The following is a 17802-nucleotide window of genomic DNA, read 5'->3' as shown; positions in this document are numbered from 1 at the left end:
GCCACATAACCGCAGGCTGTGGAGCACAATGAGCGTTTCCAGAGGGCAAATCGGCTCTCCCAAACACGCCTGCGCCTCTGCCAGCCCCGAGGGCACCCGCAGTCCCAGCGCAGGGCAACTTGCAAGGACACGAATAACTGAGCATGGCAACGGGCTCTTTAAATTGACTAATTATCCACGTAGATTGTGCCTTCCAGGCTCAGAGCCTTACCTCTGGGACTGGGGAGCCAGACGGCCCTTTTCTTCCACCCCCAGTGAAGCCCAAGGTATTTTTAAGACAAAGCTGGGCGCCCGAATTCCTAAAGTACAGAGAGAGAAGTGGAGGTAAAGGCAGACCCAGCTGGCATGAAACAGCTTGACAGCTAGCAATGGATCCTGCCTTGTTTAAAACTCCTGACAAATAAACACCATCGAGGCTGAAATAATAGTTTAAAAAAATATTTCATTTTGGTTTTGTTTTTAAAGAGAAAGTACATATAGATTTCCATTTCCGACAACAGCAAGAAGTCCAGAACTTTCCAATGACAAGGCAGTTTTATTTCCATAATTGCTTAAAGCAATAATAAACCTAAGCCACACAACACCCGATCAATCAATCACGACAAACAGGGGAAAATTTCTATGGTGTTTATCCGGAGGACAGTCTGCGGGTTCGTGATGACTGAAAGAGAATGAAAATAGAAAAAAAAAAAAATAAAAAATCAGATGACAGCACAAAACAACCCTGCTGTGTACCTTTTGGAAGGCTGCTGCTGGCTTAGCTGCGTTAGGCTAGGGCATGCCACGGCGCGCGGCTTTCTCGGAGGGGTGTGCTGGCAGATGCTGCCCCGTTGGCAGGACGGCTGCATACCATTGGCACGGCAGGAGCAGGAGGGCCAGGCAGAGGTCCCGTGGGACTGGGTCAGGCTGGGCAAGGTTTTAGCATCCCATCCATAAAAAAAAGCCATCATAATTTTTCTCCCTCTCAGTCGTATCTGAGAAGGGGCAGTCATTTGGTAATCCAAAAGCCCACCGCAGGCTGGCTAATAGCTGTGATTACATATCCAATATTTAATGCTTTGGAAAGAGAACAAGATTGCTTTTCCACCCAGGATATCTTTTTTCAGCGAGATCTTTTGCAAGGCTACCTACGCAAGGGCGCTGGACCAAGGGAGGATGAAGTGCCCATGCCCTGAACACAGCGGGCTGGGAAAAGAGGTGCTGTACCACGAGGGGCCCCGGGGATACGGTGACTGAGTGTCCCTCCCCAGGCACTGCCCCTGTGTCACGGTACGTCCCCCTCCCGCATCCACCAACGAAACAGCAGGGAAGGAACCTCTGTGTTCTTTTCATCTTACTTTTCTTCCTTTGATAGTTGTGCCTCTTCCAAAAGCGCATGTTAATTTTTGGCCAGGACTCCGTCTTTTCAATCACAGTAGCCTCCACACGGACCAGATCTTTCCTTAAAAATAAATTTGGAAAGTATCACTTTTTAATTATTTACACTCTCCTCCTATCGGTGAGCAGGTTTCTGGGGAAAAGTGACACAGAAAGATCCTGCCGTACAGAGCCCAGATCCACCAGAACTACAAAGCCACCAGGGAAATCTGTCAGGCTGTTGGCCTCGTGGTGCCCAGCTCCGAGGTGCTGTACATGGATCAGCCAAGCGATGGGATAGTTTGCAGGGTGGTACCTCTCTGTCATGTGAGGGATAAGATCAGAAACGGCTACAGAGGCAGTAGTAAGACGAACCTGCAGGAACTTGCAGGATTACAGTGAGATAAATTCCCCCGGCACTTTCTCGTGATCTTATGTGTCCTGCTTTGCTTACGGTACAGATGAAACCCACCTGTAGCCCCTTCTCCTGTGCTACGCTCGTCAACACAGAAGTCCTTCCTCCTATAAAGCATCACAGACAGCTGGAAGAAAGTCTTCTCCCCTTGCTCACCTGAGTAAGCCCTGGCAAAGGCTCAGCGAAACGAGATTTGGCCCACTGTTTCCAGCAGGAAGCACCGCTAATTGGCTGCTGGAGCAAGTCACTTCTCCTCCCACATGCCTCTCTTCTGCCTCCCACTCTTGGTCTGTCCTGCTTGTTTACCCCAAATTGGAAGAGAAGACGGGGACTCGCTGAGGATTTCACGTACTGCTCCCCACCCCGCAGCTGGGGGGGTTCAGGTTGAGTGGTGAGACCACTCAAAGACTCACATTATTTCTAGATCTCATTTCTACACATTCTCAGCAAGTAAACATCCTCCCTCCCTGAGGATGGAGAGGAAGAGAAGATGGCCCATACCTCCTTCACAGGTGAGTAAAATCACAGATTAATTCGTCCCTCCACATTACTTTCCCAACACACACAAACACACCTCCTGCCCACCCGGGGATTCTGCAGAGCTGCGAGAGAAGAGGTCCCACTCAAGTCAGAAAGAGAGTGCTGGGATTTCCAGCTGCTATCTGAAAAACGCCAGAGCTGGCAAACAAGGCGGTCTGAGGCACGCGCAGGAGGACCTGCTACCTGTCTGCACAACAGCTCCTCTCTGGGAAGAGACGTGCCTCCAGACAAGAGCCAGACTAAAGCTTTGGAAAGCGTGGTTTTAATCAACAGCCACAATGGAGGAGGAAGAGACACACTTTCATGCAGCATCACTGCAGAATACCATTAAAAACTCATTAGCATGCTCACTTTGCCTCCGGAAGACATTTAAAGAACATTTTCCTGACAAACGACTCTGTCTGCACTTCAGGGGGGCAGAGGGGGAAGCCCATCCAGCCCGACTGTGCCAGCGAGGTCACGAGGAGGCCAAAGGCTTTGAGACATTTACCAACTCTCTTAACAGCCACTCTGGGGTGTAATATATATCAGAGATCGGATCCTTGAGGGAGGAGGGAAGGACAGCCAGAGGAGAAAAAGGATATATCTGCATTTCATAACTAGCCGAGAAGAAAACAGATGTAAGACAATCTAGCTTTTCAGAGACCACTGGGTGACCCCACGGCCCAGCTAAGGGACGATATCCAGGCTCAGCCCAGCGACAGGGCCCACAGCACCACTGAAACACACAGCCAGCCTTGCACCGCTAGGAAAGAAACCAGAAAATGAACCGCATTCCAGGGGCTGGCCGTGTTTCACCACTACAATCAGGGCGCTGCACTTTCTGGGTCTAATTCCTGCCCACTGAAGGCAAAGGGAAAGCTAAACTCCCTCTGCCTTCTCACAGGCTTGGGCTGTAAAGGCACGTAAGAAACTCACTAATGATGATCATATGGGAAAACTGGAAAGCAGCCAGGCCAGATAAAGTGACCCGGCCACTGAAATCTCTGTGCTGCTCTCGGGAGAGCCAGCGCTTGCAGCAGCGCAGCCTAGCTGCCCTCGGTACAGCTCTCACCACTGGACCGCCCTAGCTGTCTCAGCCAAAGGGAGAAGCACCGACACAGATCTGTAGATAAGTGTCCCCCCTACCTTGCTCATAGATGACATGCTTTCCAGCGAATCTGTAAGGGTATTGTTGAGTACCCGAGCGTGGCTTCACTCCGCAAGTCAACTTTCAAGGCCAACGGGCCCCGGTGAGTCCTTCTCTGTTGGACAGAGCATCAGGACCTGCTGGTTACGAGGCTGAAGCACAGCAGAAACCAACTTGCTGGTGAAGCGTATAGGAACAGAAAAGTTCTCAGCAAAATAGAGCCCAAGAAAAAAAAAATATCTTTATTGAATGTTTTAGGTATGACTGGAATGTCCATAAAAACAAAAAGGGGGTCACACGTTTCCCAGAGCCTGACAGGGACAGCCAGGGCTGCCGCTTTCAGCAGCAAAATGTTTCATGACAAAGCACATCTAACACATTTTTGCAGGTGGCAAGAAAAATTCACACTGAAATCTCATAGATTTAAGTTGGGCTGAAAGCTGTTGTCATTAAGCAGCGAAAAAGATCCAGGCAACCTACGACCCCAAAGGATCATAACTCTTAGAGGTAATAACTTCAACTGACAAGCTCTCTTGCTCCCTGCGGAAGATAACCGAATCCCAGGCTGGCTGGCTGGGAAAAGAACAGGTCCTTTGTCATCGCCACCGAAGCCACTGCAAAAACAAGCAGGTAGCAGGAGAAGGAGCAGGGTTCATCTAGAGGAAAAACTTCCCCATCAGCTGCACTTTGTCTAGAAATAGGCTAAGCTTTCTCATAGAGGCACCGTTCATCTCACTCAGGTCTAAAACAGCTGAGGGCACTCAACTGATGGCCTGAAACACAAACCTGCCCAAGGTGATGCTCACTTCTAACCACAGCTTTAAAAGTGCAAAACAATTTCTGCATTATTCTGCTAAGCAAAGTACAACTGCATACTGCTCGGTAGCCTTGTGCCGATCGACCGGGCAGCAAGTTACTTGAACAAACACAAAACCCCGCAGATTCCAGAGCAGAAGCCAGCTAGAAGTTCCCAGAATAGCCTCTGCCACGCAGATATGTTTTGTTGCACTGTTGTTTTTTTAAGGCTTTAGAGGAGTGTCATCTTGGGAGGTATCTGACTGCTACAGAAAACTAAAACATGACCGTCGGTCCAAAACAGGACAAGTTCCTACCCGCCTCCAAGTTTGAACAGGGAGCGCAGCTGTAATGAACTTGTGCAGACGCTGATGCAAGCACTCGCTGATGTGTTTATTTTTAAAACAACAGAAAAACAAAACCGCCTTTGTTCGCATCCAAGCTCTTATCTCCCTTCAAAAACGTCTGTGGTTTAGGCACAACTGGGAACTATGTGAAAGAACTGCAGTCCACGTTGCCTGTGACACGCTGCGTTCTGCTTTCCTTTCCTCAGCCCGTACCGGAGAGCTGGGGGCTCGGGAGCTTTCCCGACGGCTCAGAGAGGGGACGGCACCTCTCCGCCAGCCTTTCATTCCGCCTGGTCAGCCGCCGCCTCCTCCCGATCCTCCTCTGCCAAAGCTGCTGGAGTTCAAGCTAAGACCGGCAGATGTGCAGTTTGGTCCGCTTCAAGCAATTGACACCGCTCTGCAGACACTTAGAGCACCTGCGGGAACCAGACAGCTGTTTTCCTTCCTGTCCCGGAGCTCCCGGGCCACATGCCAAGTCCAGCACACAAACTGAGAGTTGCAAAGAACCACCCCAGGGCCGCCAGTTAAGAGCGCCAGGTGAAGGACGGTGCTCCTAACCCGCCTGCCATGACAGATCCCTGTCGGCAGAACTTGGGCTCTTATTGGAATTTCCGCAAGATGACATTTCTAGTCCTAATAATGAGATTCCCTTTCACAAGTGCAGTATCTGGCTGTAATTCAGACTCCCAAGGATCTGCTATTCCAGACCTATTTGCAGTACTGTTAAAAGGACGGGCAGCCCCAAAATCCCATCTAACACAGGGAACCCGAGGCAGTTACCGCCAGTACAACTGAAGTCACGTTACCAACCACACAAGCATGTTACAAGCAACTCTCAAATACCAACAGCTCCCTGGTACCACAGAAACCACTCAGAAGTGAAACCAGTCTGAAACCTTGTGGTATTTCTAACCTAAATCTACAAGCTACCAAGAAATAATTCTCAGAGGTACGAGGTCCTCCTTAACCCGACCATCCTCTGCCAAAGTTGCTGCAGTTCAAGCTAAGACCTAAACGCGGGGTCTAGCCTGCAACCAGACCACAGCCAGGGCTTCCACACGCCGAGCACCTGCAGCCTGCCTTATCTCGACTTGTGTTTTACCACTAAAACCTCTTGTCCTGGGAACAATAGTTCATGACTTTGCTTCTGGCTAGCGCTAAGAGCTGAGCAGTAACACCCGGGCCACGAACCGCTTCCTTTTGGTACAGCAAAGGCTGCAGAACCAGGTGTTCTGCCAGTTTGTATAGCACGTCCTGCAGCACTGGGACGGAGATGGTGCCAACCGGGTAAACTTCTCCTCAGTTCTGCGATTGCTGCACCACGTGACCAGGAGGAAGGGAAAATTAGGAACTCTGAAATTAAGATTAAGGCCTGCTGGGTTAAGACGAGGGCAAAAGGAAATGGGTTAAAAAGCCCAAGTCAAATCTGTTAAGGGATGGGCAACGACTTCTGGGTTATTCTAAGATGACCATCACCGAAATTAAGGTAAGGGAGTAAAGGTGTCGAAGAGCAAGATTTACTGCTAGTTTGTACAAGGCTTATGAGAAAAAGATCCAACCCAACAGAGGTGAATATCCTACAGTTACCTTAGGAATGGGTACTGCTGCTCTACCCTGGCCCTGTGGCAACGGGTAGAGTCAGCAGAGGCTGATGAGCTTGTTTTATTGGTGATTCTTTCAAAAGCCACAGGGCTGGGAAAAAAGCTACTGCTGATAAATCCAGGTTTGTCTTCAGTTTCAGGCACCGTAGGAGCCCTGAAGCTACAATTAAGTAGGAGAATTGTCTTGGAAGATAATTCTTGTATGAGACATCTTACCCCAGGAGCGGCCTTCCAATAAGCGTGAAGTCATCAGCACCAACCAGCAAAACCTACGGAAAATAAATCAGGCGTATATCACTGGTTCATTGTCCCAGTAGAAATGCAAACAGTATCTTCCAAATCCTACAGTCACCATAAAGGAGTAAAACTGCTTAAAAATAGGCCTTTACACATTTCAAGCCTGACACTGTTACTAGGGAGGGATGGTGGGGAATGGCAGCACACAAGCAAGAAACAGGTTCACTGAACAAACAGTCTTCCAGGACAGCTTATCCTACTAAAACATACTTTAGAAGTATCTTTCACGCTGATCAGAACACACTGAACCTCTCTGTTCCGGCTCACCAACAGTTGTAAAACATATGACAAGCCATACAGGGAAGAAGAATAATGTGCCTTGCGGGGGATCTGAATGAATGGCAGCTCCTAGAATCACTGGATTTTTATAGCAATTGCTACGTGTCCCAGTAAACACTTTCCTCACTCTTCTCCAGGAGGTCTCAAGATGGCCAATAAAGAAATGAACGTCTGGGGGGGGTTCCCCACCCCAGGGAGTAGCCCTTTTGTTTCAGGGCATTTCAACCGCTTGCCTATCTAAAGGACCAAGCAGGATAACAGAGAGGCTGTGGTGAGAAGAGGCGGCATTTCTTACGGACTGCCTCCTTCCCCACGCTAATTGTATGGCAGCAGTTAAAAGCAACATATAAATCGCCATGAGATGTTCTGACTTTTTAGACAGTTACTTGCCAGTGAAATCCCCAAAGGGTTACGGTAGTTAGGCAAGCTTTTCACCTTCTTCACTCCCATCCCGACCTTTGCATTCCTAGCTGGCCACTCCACGCAAATCCCTCCTCTCTGCTGTATACAAGGATGCAGGACGCAGCTGAAGGCATGCCAAAAAAGCTGCCTCAAAACTGGACTTCGAAGCCATGGAGGAGTAGAAAAACTGCCCAGCTCTCCTTCGCTGCCTGCTTGGCTCTAGCAACCAACGCTAAGATTAAGCCGACAGAATCCCACTTCATAATCTTTCATTTAAGATTTGGATTAATGAGCCTCTACAAGTTCCTGCTAGCTCACCAAGGCTAAGGAGAAAGATACTGAATTGCGTCTTGGCAACTCTCCCCTACGCGCACCATCCCTCTCCCTCCACCCAGCACACTCAGCGTGATAAGGATCTTGCAAAGCACTGAGCAGTGACAGTCCCTCTGGGAGTACTGCAAGTATTTTGGGTGTTAGAGCCTCAAGGTAAACACAGTCTTTAGCTGCCGTCTCTAGAAACAACAACTGTAATTTCTGGGTTTTTGGATGAAGTCAGTACAACAAAAATCTGTCTCCTAACAGAGTCTGGCACGACTCATTCCAACCCTGCTCAACAGAAATCACAATAATATTATCACTAAGAGAGTAACTGAAATTGGAACAAAACGAAGGCCAAGCAAATAGCTGGAGTACAAACAGATCCAACAGGAGCTCTTCAGGACTTGTTTTTAAAAACTGGTTATGGGTTTTGCCTCAGGGAATGTCCACAGGCAATTTGCTCTGGCCCCAGACACAGCATGGCATCGCAGGCACGGCGGAAGGACGGCACGTCACCTTTTCCATCCGGATTCGGTCTCCGCATTCAGCCTCCAGTACATTGTCCATCATAATCAAGTCTTCACTGGTTATTTTCCACTGCTTGCTGGCAAAGTGGACCACAGCAAAGAGCCTTCCGTACTGCCCCGTTGCGATCATCTTGTTCACCTTCTGTACCACTTCTGCGGGCAGACAGGAGGGAAGGGGTCAGTGGGGCAAACCCAGCAAGGTGCCGAGAGCTGTTCAGGAGTAATTCAGCCACACTGCTCTCCCACCAACACTCTTATCTTTTGGGGAATCTTTAAGCGAAGATCAACAGCGATGCTGTTTCCTACAACATGAGAGCCTTCCTTTTGTAAGCTTAATGACCTATTTGTATTTTAGTTGTTGGCAAACCCATGCATAAGTAAACACCTAATATATTTACTGTGTAGCTAATTTAAGACTTGACTTCTCAGTCTATTTCTTCGGCACGCTAAAATGCAGTGTATTCACTGCTCCCAGAAAGAGCGCTTGTCCACGCATCCTACATTTGGAGGGGAGCCCCCCTGCAACTTCCAAGTAATATGCAGATGGCTCAGGACTCTGAACACTGCGTAAGGCATGCAGAACATGAGGGAGAGTTTGGCAAAGTACCCAGGAAAAAAGGCTCCAGCATACCAGGAAAGTCTGGTTGAGAACTCGTCTCTCTTGTCTTTGCTGGAGGTACCTTTCACTCTTTTCCAGAAAATCCCTTCCCCTATGCACACGCACGCAGAGCAGGTGCCAGGAGCAGTACAGCTCCCAGGGATGAGGTCCTACACATGACCCAACTCAGTTTTCTGTGATCAGCTTCCTGGGCAGTGAGGCCAAAACCAATTTGTATGGGAACATCAAAAGGTATTGCTTAACGAGTGCCATTCCAGAGCCAAATAGTAGCTTTCCACCCCCTTGAGCTGTTAAGAAAAAGAGCGACTTTTCTGTAACTGGAAAAATAGATTTTTTTCATTGTCCTCAAAAGTGGCTGAATCATTTTTTTTCTGGGAATGTAAACAAAACAACATCCATTTGGGACAGAGCAGAATTTAGCAGCCAGTCAAACCAAACCCAGCCCTTACAGGAACACTCTGAAAGTGTCCAAGTTTCAACCCAGCATACGCAACCTATTGACGGTAGAGGTAAGAACAGAAGCTATCGGCAAGGCAGTAGCTGCTTCAATTCCTTCTTTGATGAAGAGTTTAGCTTCTGTGTTGCTGGAATTGCTGTCCCAGAAGAACAATCCACTGTGTGCTCTTTTCTCTGATTCACAGTGGTCCACTATAAGTGTCCAGAGAAAAAATACAACCCCCTCTCTTTGTTATGCCCTCAACTGCACAACGGGAACGATAGATTTCTTCCAGCTCTAAACTGCTGATCTAGGTATATCAGTAGTCCTGTGGCCAACATTTCAAAACCAAAATTTCAAAATGCTGGCATACAATTTTCTCTTAGCAAAACCCACGTAGAGGCACACTCTAACAAGGGTTATTTGCTTGTCAAACTTCAACTTTCTACCCGCGGGGCTTTCTCATCTTTTTGTAAGATTTTTTCACTGTACTTGGGCTCCAAAGTTGTTGATAACTCTTCCAAACACCTCTAGTGACAGGAAACATCAAGTGATGTTACCATTTGATTGCTGGTATGGCTCGTATCTCAGCACCACGTGGGGCGACCCTTCCTAAAATATCCACAGCTGTTTCCATAGCCGGCAGGACAACAGAAGGCAGAATTCAAATGCTTTTGCTGTTGTCTGCTTTGGATAAGCACAGCCAGGAGATAATGACGCGAGCTCATAAACAGTAGGAGGTTACAAGGCTCGGAAATCACAGCGGCCCCAAGGATCCCATGTGAATCCGTCAGGGGAACATGGGACTCTGTTCACCACAGGGCTTCCGCAAATCAAACCGAGCAGTTTACGGTTCACTACTGGGTCAAATCATGCACAGGGACAGAACACTCATCTGTCACTTCAGCAATCGCAAGAGCACAAAGGAGATAAAGAGCAGGATGAAAAACAGCCAGAGGAGACCTGGAGCAGGAGGCTCTCTCCAAAGCATATCGCTCACAGTTATTCACGGTCTCCTATCAGCTGGCTGAGTACCTGCAAACAGGTGGACACAACTCAGCTTTTTTCCTCTCACTCTCTCCTTGTAAAAGAACTCCTCTCCTTTGCTTCCTGGGTCTCTTCCACCTGAAGCAGAGAAGTCGGGTGCCCTTCACAGATGTCCCACAGGCTAACGTAACGAGACAGTAAGACTGCCTGTTAATAAACACAGGAGCTCGCTGCTTGCGTGAAGTACACGACTGCTAATTGCCACCACCACAGCAACTGTAAAGGAAACTCACCCGCTGGGGCTTGTTACTGCCTAGTTCTGAGAAACATCCTGTACCCGTGTTGGCTTCTCCACTACCGTCCCTAGCACGGTCTGGATGACAGCAGCCCCACGGGGCAATACGAGGCTAGACACATACGGCTTCTCTGTATTTGATTTTCACATCCCCACCTGCCAGGGGAACCTGCGTCTGGTTACAAGCGGAAGACTGACATGTTCTTGTAAGGCCAAGCAATGAGGACGGCTGCTAAACAGCTACGGGCACTGCACTCTGATTTGTGAGGCTGACCGCTCTACAGTCCACGTGCTCCTTTCAGAAGAGCCTCCGCCACGTTCAACGGTCCTGGCTGGATGTGGGGACAAGAATGCACTCACTAACGTTATGTCGCTTCCCAGCTGCTCATTGCCTTATGTCACACCTCTGCAGCTCTGTCATGTGCCCACCACCCAACTGTTTATGCTGGCTCAAGTGTTCTGTTTTATGTACTAAAATATACCAGCTCTCGGATGTGCCCACCATCCAACTGCTGATGCTGGCTTTAGCTTTTGGATTTACCCATTAAAAGAAAAATAATTGTTTTCTCCTGTCCAAAGGCTTGTTTCATGCTTTAGAAAGCAATACGTCACATCAGGTAAGATTCCTCTGGGGGTCTTACAACCTGCCATGCTGCCATAAACTAAGGAGACTTCATATTCTACCCAAATCTCCAGTACATAAGTCCAGTGACACTAACACATGCCAGAAATGTGACAAAAATGTGAAGAACAAAGACTAGCTCCAGTCCTTGAAGATACTTATGTTCAGTCAGGCCACCAATGGCAATACCGGAGTGCTAGTCTTCACCTGAGACTCAAGACCTTTACCTGCATGGTACTTCGCTTCTTCGACTGGATCTGGAAGTTTCACTTCAGGCCATGGCGGTGAAGTCAGAGATGTTTTGGCAACAAGTCTGTGAATGATAAGGTAAGATTAATTTGTAGCAAACAGATATTGTCAAGAGACATAAAACATGAAGAGAGGAAAAAAGGTAAAAGAAGTTGGAGATGGAGTAAAGTGGTTTTCCACTGGGGGAGCAGCAGTTATACAGGAGACTTTACAATTTGTCAGTATGAAAGACTCGACCCAAAGCCCACTGGGGCCAGAAGGCAATTGCCCATGGATCACGTTTCACTTCGTAGCAGCTCATGAGCGAGGAGAGGTTTTCTGTTCTGGTCTTAAGCGTTATGGACAGAGGGTGGCAGGTGAGGCAAAAGCCACGTTACCTCCCTAGGGCTTAATCCAATGGAGGACACTGGATATGGCAAAGCCCCCAGACCTTCCTCCCAACACCTGGCAAAAGCACTCCAATAGAACAAGAAATGCTGCAAAAGTGCTGAAGCTGCAGCCCATATCAGAAAGCTGTTCAAAAACATGCAGAAAACACTTGATCTCATTTCTGAGTTCAGCTTACAAATGCTCTACCAAACATAGTCACTGCTCCCAGGGCTTAACGTCAGTTAGGTCCACCATAAATTGCAACAAGCTTTAAGAAAAAGGGATAAGTGCCTCAGCGGTTGGTTCGCTTTACTCCCACCCATAAAATTCAGTATGGGGAAATGGATTTTTCTGTTTGTTTGTTTTTACTTCCCACTTCAGAATGTTATTTGAAATAGTTTGAAACAAAGGAAGATTGCAGAAAGAAACAGATCGAAAATTAACTGAAAACTCGCCCAAGCTAGGTTCTCACTTGTTCCTGATGTTGAGATCTGCAGCTGGATGTGCTAGTGGAGACCAAGCCCAGCGACCACCAGTGACTTTCCACCACCTTGTTTTTACAGACTGGAATTTTGTCACCAACTCCAATGGAAACAGACCTACCTTAAGCCTTGCTGACACTTGAGTTTTAGATAAAAGGCTTTTGTTAAGCTCTTCCGGGTACAGAGACAAGTTACCTCCACCACAGCTGAGAGGCTGAACACGTTAATGCTCCTCAACCCACTTCAGCACCAAGCACGAAGCCCTGAAGTTACCCAATAGTGGGGAGCATCCGGGAGGAGGAAACGTGCCTTTGATGGGGAAGAAGGGCTAATGAGCATTCTTAAACCAGCCCTGAGCGCGACACATGAATGACTCACAGGCATCCTTTTTTCCTCTATTTTTTGAAGCTCTTCTCTGTTAAATAGATAGTTTAGAGAGGGCCTTAAGACCACAGCTGGGTTCTTTACAGGAGAGTTATGAGGCTGCTCTTCTTTTGTCGCTTACAGCTGCGTTCCCTGAATGGCAATAATAACGGCTTCTCCCACCCCCAGTGCAATTCAGCATTCAATACCACAAACGTTTAGCCCAAAAGCCTCTTCTGCGCCATTACCATGTCTGTCTAAATTGACAACACCAGACTGGGGAGGGACTGGCAGAGACATCTAACAAGACTTCTCAGGCCCATGCCTATCTTGGTTCAGGTTGCCCACAGAAGGGAGCATGCACCGTCCCACGGCCATCCAGCCAAGCACAAGCATCATTGCTCATGATGACTTTGAGCGCTAAGATATTTTGCTAAAAAGTGCAAATTAAATTCTTACTCTTCTTGAAAGGGTATTTTCCACTGTTGTGATAGAGAATCACTTTAATAACGTCTCTTTTCAAACACTCTGCAACTGTAGCGCTGAGACAAGAGCCTCTCCATCTCAAAACGTCCTGGTGACCAGCCCGGGGGACTCCTGAGCATCACAGACGCGTCCCTTTAGGATCATTCAGCACAGACACAATGGTGGGAGCAACCACAGCTCAAACTGCACCAGCACCTGAATGACAAATTCTGTACAGAAGACATCTTGCCTGAAGCCTGCTCTACTTTCTACACTTAGATGTTGCTCTCTTACTTACTGAAAATGGTATAGGGCTGTCACAACACATGACAGCTTCAGTTTAGTGAATAAACTGAGGGCCTGAAGGCAAGCAGGCCACAGCACTGATACAGAAGGAAAGACTGAAAACTGCCAGGGGCATTTCAGCTAGCAGCCAGCAACATGTTTTCATTAGCTGTCATGGTGGATTCTTTCTGCTTTTCTCAAGATCATCCCTGGGAGGGATCCTCTGCCTCACAACCGCACTCCTTCCTGCCTGCCTCAAGCCCCGCACCGTCAGCACTGCAGGTATTTGCTTGCACGCACACACTGCCTTTCTTCACAGCGGCGCAGACAGCACTACATCACGAGAACCCTGTTTAAAACATCAGAGCTGAACAACAATTAACTCCGCTCAAATGTGCCACAGGGTGTTAATTCAAAAATGAAACACTACGCAAAACTCACAGTGTGAGTTTGAGCGGAAAAAATGCAAATGGCACTTGCTTATAATTAGCTGTTTTTCAAGATCTCTAGGACAAGGAGCAACAACAAGGAGGACCAGAGGCAGCTGTTTACATCTCCGCATAAGAGCCAGTTACAAAAACTATTGATTTGTTCCCAAAGAACTGGCGAGAAAAGCACCACTCCTACCAGGGATGGTACTTTGTGGTACTTTGCACATACAGTGCTCTCATCAGAACTGCAGTACACGCTTCAGGGGGCAAGGAAAGCAGGCACAAGCCCATCCTGCAGCCCTCGGGGATTATCCCCAGAGGTGCCAAATGCCCTTACTCAGAAAGAGACACAGGACCAAAAGGTATCAGATTATAGTTCCTTATTAAGCAGGAATCTATGATACCAGAAAGACAATCTTAAAGAGGAGGGAGATTCACCCCGGATTTCGATGAGATGACCAGAAAGGTAACCCGTTTCTGAAATTTGAAGAGAAAGCTGCTGCTCAGTAAATACCGTCTCCATCATGAATCAGAAGAATTTCCTGTGCGCTGAGATCCACGCTTTCTATAAATAACACAGGATGCACAAACTGCATAAAATATTCAGGAAAAAACATTAGATGCTAGTGAAAGAAGGCGAAATTAACACAACAGCAGTTGCCCTTGATCAGTTCACTCTGTAATAGCCAGCGACGCTTTCAAAGGGCTTTAATTTATCAGAAATCCAAAGCAATTGCGACCAAGTACACAACCACAAGCACCGAGGCTTCGTGGGTCTGTTGCGGGGTTTAGTTGGGCGCTGTGTCACAGAGGCAGAGATCCAAACTGTGTTCCCACACGCTTGAGGACCAGCGGGAAGAGGCCACCCCTCTGCACCCTTCGGCAGCGCAGACAGAAGGAGCAAATCTTGCCATTTTTCCCCGATGCTGCTCACAGGAGTTCTCTGTTTCTGCAGTGTCCCCTTCTGGTTAAAGCAAGCAGCAGCACAGCCTGCAGCTCTGTCCAGGTACCGCTGCGGGAGATCCCAGCAGAGGAAACAAAACAAACACACAAACAAACAGCTCAAAGTGCTGAAGCAAATGAAGCCTGAAGTTTCCTGGCTTGGTGTCCTGTGCCTGGGCTGTTAATCACATTTCATAGAATCACAGAATCATTTAGGTGGAAGGGACCTTTAAGATGATCAAGTCCAACCGTAAACCTACCTGACACTGCCAAGTCCACCACTAAACCATGTCCCTCAGCACCACATCTGCCCATCTTTTAAACACCTCCAGGGACGGTGACTCCCCCACTGCCCTGGGCAGCCTGTCTCAGTGCTTGACAACCCTTTCGGTGAAGAAAATTTTCCTAATATCCAATCTAAACCTTCCCTGGCACAACTTGAGACCATTTCCTCTTGTCCTATCGCCTGTTCCCTGGGAGCAGAGACCGACCCCCCCTCGCTACCCCCTCCTTTCAGGGCACTGTAGGGAGCGAGAAGGTGTCCCCTCAGCCTCCTCTTCTCCAGGCTGAACACCCCCAGTTCCCTCAGCCGCTCCTCACCAGACATGTGCTCCAGACCCCTCACCAGCTCTGTTGCCCTTCTCTGGACACGCTCCAGCACCTCAATGTCCTTCTTGTCGTGAGGGGCCCAAAACTGAGCACAGCACTCGAGGTGGGGCCTCACCAGTGCTGAGTACAGGGGGACAGTCACTGCCCCCAGTCCTGCTGGCCACACTGTTCCTGATACAGGCCAGGATGCTGTTGGCCTTCTTGGCCACCTGGGCACACTGCTGGCTCATATTCACCTTTTACGAAGACTGCAGTGCAAGTTCAGTATTTATCAGATAACAGAGACTTCAGGCAGAAGATGAACCATGCCTCAGGAGTAGACTACCTGTACTTAAAAAGACGAGCGGCAGCTGAAGCTCTTTCTGCAGTTGAGGTGTTTCAATGTCCTGACTTGAGTGCCTTCTCTGCTGTCTACTACAGGCTGAGCCCACACTGTGGCCCTTTTCTCTGTGGAGGACTGAACCACCTGTCTCTAGAAACTGCTGCTTAATTTCACAAATAACAGAAACATCCTTCTGGCAAAGGTGACTGAAGGTAGACAGCAAGTCCAAAACTTACGAGGAAGCAACAGACAAAGGGGTCAGACAAGGCTCCTTTCGAAAGGGAAAACAAGTTGCCCTCCCCACCCCCACCAAGGACGGTCTGCATTTCAAGCAGCAAAATGTAAAGCAGAAAATCGTTTGACATTACCCTTGCTGCAATGATGTGCTCTGGGAGCTCTGGTGCCGAACCGCAGATGAAAGGAAGAAGGCTAAAAGGGAGAGAGGGAAAAAGAATTAAAAGTAAGCAGCAACTGCCGGGCTTTTAGTCCGTGGTGAGGCAGCATTCACAGCGCTGGTCAGCTTTGTGGTACCATTCTTCTGCCTGTAAAAGCTTCATTCAGTTTTATCATGACAGGCAAAGATAGAGGGGGAAGCAAACCAAGATACACGATATGAGAAAGGACCCATCAGTTGTGCACAGAATTGCAAGAGAGCAGGAGAAAGGCCTCTCACTGCAAACACACTTATTTCAAGTGACACTTTCAGCTAGACTCTACAATTTAATAAGGACACACTTGGAGCATCCCACCTTTTTGGGAAAACAACGTGACTGAATGGAGAGGGGAAGGGTGGCTGGTCTGAAGAACACTATGGTGCACTCTCTCAATTCTGAGCACTGATGCTGCTAGAAGGATCCCTTCCAGGCCTCTGGGCCCTCCAAAAGGGGGAGGGCCCTTTACACAACATTTACCAGGTGATTCTCAGCAACTTCTACTAAGCCTTACAAAGCTTCCACTCAAAAAAGAGAGAAGGAAGAGAAGATGCGTTGCCAGTAACTCACTGGCCCTGGAGCTCCCAGGCACACACCGCAATCCCAGTGAAACAGAGGGAACTGGAAGAGCGGAGCAGGTTCTGCAGATTTGGTTTTAACACTCCTGTGTCTCGGTTAGCACCATCCCAGACATGCCTTTCCTTCTACACAAGGGGAGTGGAGGAGCTACACAGCTAAACACGTAACAACAATAGAACATGGGCATTAGAAAAAGTTATTCATGCTTTTCAGAGCTACATATACACCAGCTAACGTTCACCAAAACAGTGAAGCTGTGTTACTATTCCAGCACACAAATTTTCAAAGAACAAGTGGTTTACTACAACTTAAATTACACTTTGAGTGTAGCTTCAGCATTTTTTGGAAGGGAGCTAAACTTGCACACACTGTTCATTAGCAGAAAGAGATGAAGATCTAAAATGCATGCTCAAGGATTTATGCCTTTGTTATCGCAGGGACAACAATATGCTTTCTGGAACAATTTGTTTAATTAAAAGGCAGACCATGCACAGCTTCTTTACAGGAACATTATCTTTTTCACCCACCAGCCAAAGCATGACAAGGGACTAGAAAGACCTCTTAAAATCAAACGTACTTAACCACCTCACTTGCTGCAGCTCACCAAGGTCACGCTCGCCTGGCGGAGAAGCCCGACCCGGTCCCCAAGCCAGGGCCCCCAGCCCCCAAGCCAGGGCCCCCAGCCCCCAGTCTGTTCCCCCAACAGACACGCGCCCAGCTTCCCGGCCCCGGGAGGGAGGGAGGAGGTTGATGGGGTCCCCCCCCACACTCCCCAGTCCCTAGATTTTGCTGGAAGGTTCACACCGGGATAGAAAAAAGCGTGTAAAGTTGATTTCCCTTTTTATCATCGTGCCCCCCACCCCCACGGCCCGGCTTTTTGGCTGCTCCAAGGCTGATGCTGCCAAAGACCCGAATCGCTCCTCTTGTACCCCTCTCACCTCTGCAGCTTTCCCCCACGGGGAGAGCGCCGCCGCCGCCACCCCCCTCCCCCCGGCGCGGATAAACCGGGGCCACGAGCACCCGCCCTGCGCGGGGAGGCGGCGGGGGCTCGCTGGGCCTGTCAGGGCCGGGCCGTTCAAACTGCCGGCGGCGGACACTCTGCTCCGCCTGCCCGCCTGCCTTGCCCTGCCCTCCCCGGCTGGAGGGGAGCTCGGAGAGTCGAGTCGAGTCGAGTCGAGTCGAGTCGAGTCCCGTCCCGTCCCGTCCCGTCCCGTCCCGTCCCGTCTCACCTGCCGCCCTCCGCCGGGCCGCCACCGCCACCGCCGCCATCGCGATGACCCCCGCCCCGGAAGCGGAAGTCCCCGGCGGGG

At 49.0% G+C, this 17802-nt stretch overlaps 1 protein-coding gene across 1 annotated transcript; it reads right to left on the bottom strand.

Moving 5' to 3' along the window:
- Positions 1 to 424: 424 nt before the first annotated feature.
- MRPL21 (mitochondrial ribosomal protein L21) lies at positions 425 to 17769 on the bottom strand. Its single transcript, XM_082485669.1, has 7 exons — positions 17722 to 17769; positions 15851 to 15911; positions 11193 to 11278; positions 7996 to 8159; positions 6400 to 6452; positions 1338 to 1441; positions 425 to 661 (listed from the first exon to the last, which is right to left on the bottom strand). Exons 1-7 carry the CDS (start codon positions 17759 to 17761, stop codon positions 597 to 599), a joined length of 573 nt encoding a protein of 190 aa, XP_082341795.1. The 5' UTR covers positions 17762 to 17769; the 3' UTR covers positions 425 to 596.
- Between the last annotated feature and the right edge of the window lie 33 nt (positions 17770 to 17802).

This window comes from Vanellus vanellus, assembly GCF_965231255.1.
Source record: "Vanellus vanellus genome assembly, chromosome: 6".
Taxonomy (NCBI): domain Eukaryota; kingdom Metazoa; phylum Chordata; class Aves; order Charadriiformes; family Charadriidae; genus Vanellus; species Vanellus vanellus.
Note: the sequence above shows the minus strand (reverse complement) of the source record. Positions and strands in the feature narration are given on the sequence as shown.

Coding starts and splice junctions, on each gene's coding strand:
- MRPL21 (XM_082485669.1), bottom strand. CDS start 17,761: ATGGCGGCGGTGGCGGTGGCGGCCCGGCGGAGGGCGGCAG. Junction 15,912..17,721: donor GGCCCGGCGGAGGGCGGCAG/GTGAGACGGGAC, acceptor TCTCCCTTTTAG/CCTTCTTCCTTTCATCTGCG. Junction 1,442..6,399: donor ATTGGAAGGCCGCTCCTGGG/GTAAGATGTCTC, acceptor TTTATTTTTAAG/GAAAGATCTGGTCCGTGTGG.